Source organism: Nematolebias whitei, chromosome 23 (genome assembly GCF_014905685.2).
Source record: "Nematolebias whitei isolate Nwh7 chromosome 23, NemWhi1, whole genome shotgun sequence".
Taxonomy (NCBI): Eukaryota; Metazoa; Chordata; class Actinopteri; order Cyprinodontiformes; family Rivulidae; genus Nematolebias; species Nematolebias whitei.
The window spans coordinates 21,905,860-21,914,326 of NC_056520.1; the positions used below are offsets into that span (position 1 = coordinate 21,905,860).

At 37.7% G+C, this 8,467-nt stretch overlaps 1 protein-coding gene across 1 annotated transcript in view; it reads right to left on the bottom strand.

Moving 5' to 3' along the window:
* The window catches only part of LOC119428809 (actin-related protein 3), a 14,361-nt gene extending 6,978 nt beyond the window's left edge, over positions 1-7,383 (bottom strand). Inside the window, exons 1-4 of the mRNA XM_037696496.1 lie at positions 7,198-7,383; positions 6,836-6,891; positions 2,176-2,300; positions 1,989-2,099 (exon numbers count right to left, since the gene is read on the bottom strand). Of these exons, the coding sequence (XP_037552424.1) occupies positions 1,989-2,099; positions 2,176-2,300; positions 6,836-6,891; positions 7,198-7,241 (336 nt within the window). The 5' untranslated portion in view covers positions 7,242-7,383. The remainder of the gene's footprint in view (positions 1-1,988; positions 2,100-2,175; positions 2,301-6,835; positions 6,892-7,197) is intronic.
* Between the last annotated feature and the right edge of the window lie 1,084 nt (positions 7,384-8,467).

Genomic DNA, 8,467 nt, shown 5'->3' on the forward strand with positions numbered 1-8,467 from the left:
AGTAGAAATATTACGAGAATAAAGTCGAAATAGTACGAGAATAAAGTCGAAATATTACAAGAATAAAGTTGTAGCATTACGAGAATTAAGAAGAAATAATACAAGAATATTTGTAGTATTACGAGAATAAAGTCAAATATTAAGAAAATAAAGTCAAAATTATACGAGAATAAAGTCGAAATAATACAAGAATAAAGTTAAAATAACACAAGAATAAAGCCAAAATATTATGAGAATAAATTCGAAATAATATGAGAATAGTCTAAATATTACAAGAATAGTCATATTCCAAGAATAAAGTCCTAGTATTAACAGAATAAAGTCATAGAATTACGAGCATAAAGTCAAAATATTACGAGAATAAAGTCGAAACATTACAAGAATAAAGTAGTATTATGAGAATTAGGTAGAAATAATACAAGAATAGTCGTAGTATTAAGAGAATAAAGTCAAATATTAAGAAAATAAAGTCAAAATTATACGAGAATAAAGTCGAAATAATACAAGAATAAAGTTAAAATAATACAAGAATAAAGTTAAAATAATACAAGAATAAAGCCACAATATTATGAGAATAAAATCGAAATAATATGAGAATAGTCTAAATATTACGAGAATAGTTATATTCCAAGAATAAAGTCCTAGTATTAACAGAATAAAGTCATAGAATTACGAGAATAAAGTCGAAATATTGCGAGCATAAAGTTGAAATATTACGAGAACTAAGTCATATTACGAGCATAAAGTTGAAATATTACGAGAACAACGTCATATTACGAGAATAAAGTCGTACATATTTTAATGAAACAACAAAACCTTTAGGAATGGCACACAGATGGAACCACCTACAGCCTTGCAGTCGACCAATGCCAGAAAGCTCTTCCTCCACAAAAGAAGCAATATCTTCTTAATCCGTGTGGTTGTTTCTTCAAAACAGACATAGTTTTTTGCACAATTGTTTCAAAGTCCTGATGCTGAGAATAATCTGATGCTGATGTGCTAACAGATTAAGTATTTCCTTATTTGTAAAACCAATACCAAAGTATAACTTAACAAGATGCTCAACATTTCTCATTTTACCGCAGCTGTAAGACTGCTTTTTCATATTGGAGTTCTGATAATATTACAACTTTATTCTGGTAATAGTATGACTATTCTCATAATACTATGACTTTATTCTCATAATTTTATGACTTTTTTCTCATAATGTAATTTTTTTTTACTTAGCGTGGCCCTAATACTCCATCGTAGGATACTGTACAGTAAATAGTTAATAAAAAAAAATATATATACTTCTGACAGGTGCCACCATTTTGTAGTTTTCTCTCAATAAGCCTACTATGTATCTCCACTCAAAAGGACTACAATTCCCAGAAGCCAACAGTGCCCAGCCCAGAAAGTTGCCTTCTGCTGAAATGGAGGTAGTTTTGATCCGATTCGAAAAAGTTAGGTCATTATTCATACATCGACTTCGACGCTCAGCGGACGCAGAGAGCCGATCAGAACCGGACCAAGGCTGGTGAGTACCCATATAATATTTTGCAGTACTGTACAGTACATACACGTATGTTGTTAAAATGACGTAGGTTTAAGAGTTTAGAACATTGCAAGAGTGTGTGAAGGGTTTACCAAGCCTTAATATACATCTATAAATACTAAAATAAATATAACGTCCCTACTTTGCAGATTTGCACTTATTGCGGGGGGTTTCAAAACGCAACAACTGCGATAAACGAGGGACTAATGTATTTACAGGGCAGTTGTTTTTAAAAAGTTTTAGAGAGAAAAAAGCCACTTTGTGTGGAAAACGTGCAGAAAATGACCAAAAACAGGCTAAAACATGAAGCGCCTTATTAACATTTTCTGTTGTTTTAAAAATTAAATGAATTCTTTTTTAGCTTGTACCAATTTTTTCCATGACCGTGACAGTAATCAGTTTGTTGTCTCAAACCCCAGTCAGTTTCTGAGATGTGTGACTCAGGTCCTACCAGCAGGAAGTAATGGTCTTCAGGCTCTGCCCGCAGATACTTGAAGATGACCTGCTCCATGAACCTCTCCATCAGGTCCCAGTCCTCCACGATCCCGTGACGGATCGGCCACTGGCAACGAGGAGAGGAAACGGTGTTCACACTTCTATTCTCAGACGGGGAAACTCGCAGCGCCTCGGCGATTTACCTTTGTAGCGTACGAAGGTTTCTCGATGGCTTCATCTCCGATGAAAAAGTCCAGATCGTCGACTCCTCTCATCATCCTGCGCTGCGCCTGGTCGCCCACCTTGGCCGACTCTTTGATCGCAATACCTGGAGAAAACAGGACGATTTAGAGAAAGAACTTTGATGGGATGCCTTAAAACCAATCTTAAAATCAAACTTGACATATCAACTAAAACTGTCATTTTCTGCAGGTCTAACTGTGATAAGCCATTTTTCATTCAGAGGACGAATGTCTGTCAGTCTGCTGTAAAGAGATTTATTTTTTACACTGATTCATGGTTTAGTCTTATATATACAAACCCTTTCCAAAAAATTAGAATATCGTGGAAAAGTTGTTTAACTTTTATAATTCCATTCAAAAAGTTAATCTTTAATAGATGATAGATTCAGGGCCCGCAATTTAAACGATTTCAAGTATTTGTTTATTTTTACATAATTTGGGCTTCCAGCTCATGAAACCCACGAAAACAGGATTTCAAAAAAAATTTGAATACTGTGAAAACATCAGCCCACACTACTTCTCAGTTTTTGCAGGAAAAAAGAAAGAACTTATGATCACAACAACAAATCAATCAAAATATGGTACTTTCAAAACGATGTGTCAATCTTCAATACTTGGTTGTGAATCCCTTTGCCTTAATCACTGCCACGATGCAACATGGCATTGAGGCAATCAGCCTGTGGCATTGACTGGGAGTTATGGAAGCCCAGATTTCTTTGATGCTTGCTGTCAGCTCTCCTTTGTTGTTGGGTCTGGTCCTCCTCATGTTCCTCTTGAGAATACCTCATAGATTCTCAATGGGGTTTAGGTCCGGTGAGTTGGCTGACCAGTCAAGCACTGTGGCACGGGCAGGGGCCAGGTCCTGCTGGAAGATGAAATCTGCATCTCCATAAAGATCCTCAGCAGAAGGAATAATGACGTCCTCTAAAACATTCTGGTAGACTGTTGCGGTGACCTTGGATTTAAGAAAGCAGAGTTTACCAACACCTGCACCAGACATTGCCCCCAAATCATGACTGACTGTGGATATTTCATACTGGACCTCAAGCAGTATGGGTTCTGTTCCTCACCCTTCTTCCTCCAAACCCTTGGACCTTGATTTCTGAATGAAAGGAACACTTTACTTTAATCAGAAAAGAGGACCGAGGAACCCAACAGTTGTAGCCCATCTCCCGGATGCGTCTGAATGTGGTGGTTTTTGAAGTTGTAACTCCCGCCTCATTCCACTCTTTCTGGATCTCTGCCAGATTCTGAAATCTTCCTTTGTTTGATAATCTGCTGAAGCCCACTGTCATCTCTTTTGCTGGTGCATCTTCTCCTGCCACATTTTGCCCTTCCACTACTTTTGATTGATATGCTTGGACACAGCACTCTGTGAACAGCCAGCCTCCTTAGCTATGAACTTCTGTGGCTTACCTATCCTATGGAGGGCATCAATGATGGTCTTCTGGCCAGTTATGTCTGCAGTCTTCCCCATATTGAACCAAACTGAGACAATTGAATCAAACTGAAGCAATTTAATGACACCTGGGGAAACCTGTGCAGGTGCTTTGAGTTTAGTAGATGATTAGTGTCACACTCAGTTTAAAACATTCATGCCCTGCAAAATTTGGGCTGATTTCTTCACAGTATTATAATTCTTTGAAATCCTGTTTTCATGGATTTCATGAGCTGGAAACGCAAATTATCTCAAAATAAACAAAGAAATACTTGAAATCATTTAAATTGTGGGCCCTGAATCTATCATCTATTAAAAATTAACTTTTTGAATGGAATTATGGAAGTTAAAACAACTTTTCCGTGATATTCTAATTTTTTGGAAAAGGTCTGTATATAAAACAGTCTAGTAAAAGAACTGGACTGAAGGAAGTAAAAAAAAAATAAAAAAAAATATATATATATATATATATATATACCGTATTTTCCAGAGTATAAGTCGCTGTTTTTTTGCGTAGATTTGTCAAGTCCTGCGACTTATGTATGTTTTTTTTCCATATTCATAACGCAATTTTTGACTGATGCTTTAAATTTCTAAGAACTGGAACAGCGAGTCCTCCAGTGCACGCTCGCTTCACTCAGCTGGTGCAGGCGAAGGAACGCTGGAGAGCTAGCTGCTCTGGATGGTGCTGTGCCTTTTATACGTTTTTTTTCCTCTTCATGATGCTTTTTTTGACTGATGCAACTTATACTCTGGAGCGACTTATACATGGGAAAATACGGTACATAAAACAAAAGAACAATCCAATCCTGGTAATCGTTGTTAACCCTCGTATGACCAACCTGTCGCCGCCGACAGGATTTGGCTCATCTACTTCTCATTATCGTAATTCCTGAACAGTTCAACATAGAGAAATTCCAAAAGTGCAGAAAAGCTGAGAAATTGGACATTTATAATACATTACGATAGCCGCTAAGAAATTCTATGATACGAACTTGACCAGTCACAAGCAAGATTCACGGATGTGTCTTATTTGTCACCCGAGCTGCTTTGCGTCATAACTCCTGAATAGTTGATCGGATTCAAAAAATTCCAAATGTATCTGAAAGTACATAAAAGGAGCTTTCCAAAGGTGTATGATGAAATAGACGTTACTGCAAATATACACTAAGCCAGGGAAATTCCCTGTGCAGCATCAGATTGCATCAAACGGAGCAACAGAGAGAGAAGGAGACAGTTTGAAAGTGGATAAAATTATGGAAATACTTCAAAGAACATCCATCAAACTCATAAAGTGTCCCAGAAGACTAATATCTGAAGACGGTGACAATGAAGAGGGACAGGATATCAGCGAACCAGGGTATGTACCAGTAAAATGTTTGCACAAGCTAACTTTTTTAATGCTACGCAACTAGGCCTGTCACGATCACAAATTTTGTTGGGCGATTGTCTCAAAAATTATTGTGATAAACAATAATATTGATTGAAATTTGACTAAAAAAATAATTATCAATTTTAAGAAGAAAAGTTTAATTTGTTTTGCGTGTAGTACCGTTTTTGACCATCGGACGGCAGTATACAGTGTTTCCCCTAGTTAGCTTGCCATGGCGGGGTGCTCATCTCATCCATGACTTTTGCTGATGGGGGGGACAGAGACATGTCTGAGCGCAGCTTGTACTAATAGTTTTTGAGCGGGGGCGGGGGACGTTCAACATGAGGGAAAAGGCAATGCGAGTGCTGCCTTGGGCTTTTTAGCTACAGAGCCTGTATTTTGCGCCGCTAGCTTAGTGATATGTCAGTGCCGGGTGGGAATGGGAAGGGCAAGTTCAGTTTGGTAGGCGGGGTGCTCAGTTTTGTTGGTGGGGTGGGGCACCCTGCCTGTATAATGGTAGGGGAAACACTGGTATAAGACTGTTTGAATCAAAGGATGGCTAGTGAGGGAACAAGCAGTGTCTCTTAAGAAAAAATGGGAGGGAGGCCCCTTGACGTGACATGGGCTGTTTCTTCGGTTCTCAAAATGGCGGACGCTCGGTGTGGTTTGAGCTCTTTAGCATAGCATTTTTCACACAACGCTTTTAATAAATACAAAAAAAGAATCAGTAAACAAGTTCCCAGCTTCTTTTTGCAAAGAAAAACAACTTTTTACACAAAGGCACGGGTTTCAACCATGAATTTTGGAGCTTCGACAAGACGGAGGTTTTTTCCGAGGTCGGCCTGTTAGCTTAGCTTGTAGCTTAGCTGCTTTTAACGATCCAAAAACGCGCAATTTTGAACCGTTAAAACAGATTTTAAAGAGAGAAGAGAAAGGGAGGGGTCAGCGAAGAGCACCGGAGTTTAGCTTTTTTGTCATCCAGTGTCTTCAGTAGAAAGAGAGAGACACGAAAAAACGATAAAGACGATAAATGAAAACGAGGTCGATAATTTTCATTTATCATGCGATTCATTGATTTATTGCGACAGGCCTATACACAACTATTGGATAAATGTTAGCTTCATCCTCATTCCAGCGTAATTTATCTTTGTACAATAAATATTTATTATGATGAAAATAAAACGTTATATCATTGCAGTTTTTTTTTTCCATTTTGAGAAATTAAATTATTTTTCATTTTTATTTTCATCATTTTTTTGGCTGTCTGCAGCTTAAGACGAACTGCTTTAATAGGATCTAGCACACCAAATAAAAACGCCTGAAAGAAAATAAAAAAAATACATAACAGGCATAAAAACTGGTAAATTAAGAGTTCAGGCTTCACAGTTTTTATGTAATATAGATCAATGTTCAAATTGTTCATTATAAATCGTTTACCCCTGTCATTTTTAAGTTCCTGTTGAGTAATAAACTTGAAAATTTCAACTCCGGTTTTTGTTTTTTTCCCTCTTTAAGCTGTTTGTTTACAGTCTTTAATAGACACAATAACTACCAGACACTGAAAGCTGAGGTTGTTCTGGAAAAAAGAGCAAAAACACTTTTTTTTTTTACAGTTTTACAGCTATAAAATAAATAAATACCAGATGGCCCAGTTATAATTATGGTCATAAGAGTGTTAAGTATACTATAAAATAGACTAAAGAAAGTTAAAACAAAACAATAAAGAATAACATTAAGAGTGCCTTTAAAAGCTGAATGTTGTTGTTTCTGCAGTAAAACCTGCATGTTTTTTTTTTTTCCTGAGGACTTACATGAAGGAATGATGAACTGTGGCTCTGTGTTTCCAGCATAGCCGAGCTTTGTGTACCTGAAGTGGAGCAAAATGACAGAAAATGAAAGAATGACTAGTTTTTATTTGGTGAAAGGAATAAACCGAACAAATAAAACCAGGAAGTTGCGTTAGCTTCAGCGACTAGCAACAGCTAATACTAAAAACTAACAAACAGTAAAACAATAAACTAGTCTAACACTTCTGCGAGTTAATTTATAGATTTGACCCTTGCGGTTACAGGCGAAGGCAGGAACAAAAAGAAGTAATGAAGCTTAGCTTGGTGGTTTTTAGCAGCTTTCAGGGCGTTAGCCGCTAACTGCCTGTCTTATTTTGGTAGCTTACCCAGTTCCACAGTCAACAACGCACGCGGGGAGCCGACCAGCCATGCCTGCCCTCCGACAGTCCGAATAAAACCAGAGTTTTCAGGGGCCTGCACCGGCCGGGTGTCTTGTTAAAAAGAAAACAAGAAAACACTTTAAACCGCAGCGGCTTGTTGAATGAACAGCAGCTACCGCTGATTCAGCCACTTCCGGGTTCAGTGCGGTGGGCGGAGTTTCTTCTGACGCAGAGTCAGCACAGCAGCTGCGGTGACGCAACACTACCCCCTTCTGGACAATCACTGGTACTGCATGCACATGGAAAGTTATTTTTAAAGGTTCAGTCAGCTCCTCAACCTTGATAGACGTATTCACCTGGATTATTGAGCATGCATCATGTTTTTTTAAAAGAAAAAGCACAAGTATACGAAATAAAATAAAAAACTAGTAAGATAAACAAATCTATAAAAAATAATAATAAAAACTCTCAAATCAAAAATTACCTGGACTCATTTAACATCTTACCGCTCCATCAATCTGGTTTCAGGAAACAACACAGCACGACTGCTTCACCAAAGGTTCTTAATGACGTTGTTGAAGCACTGGATGCTAAGGATTATTGTGCTGCACTTTTCTTAGACCTGTCTAAAGATTTTGACACTGTGGATCATAACATCTTGTGTCATAAGCTCTCAGAAATTGGTTTCTCAGTTCACACCATTGGTTGGTTCTCTAACTTTCTCTCAGATCGGAGGCAATGTGTTCAACATAATGGTACTTCCTCCAGTTACTTAACGGTCAACAATGGTGTACCACAAGGCTCAGTCTTAGGACCCACACTCTTTACAATCTACATAGGTAATGTAGGTCAGAGCATCCCTGAAGCATCCATACATTTCTATGCTGACGACACAGTTGTTTATTGTTGAGCTAAAACAGTTGCTAAGGCTTTCCAGCTTTTGCAGTCCGCATTTGACATCATCCAGTCTGATTTGTTCCACCTCGAACTTGTCTTAAATGCAGATAAAACCAAAGGGATGCTTTTTTCAAACAGGGAGAAAAAAAAAGAAGAAAATATGTATGCCTCTTTTATGATTGATTGTCCATTGGTGTCATCGCTTTTTGTTGAAATCAGGTCTCTCTTGTAAATGAGTCCTCGAGGCTCAATGGGATTAACCTGTCTAAATAAAGGTTGAATTGAATGAATTTTTTTTTAAAAACTGCGGATAAATTAAGGTTTTTAACTATTATTTCTGAAGGTGTTCCACGTTAATTAGATAAAATAAACTGAACTG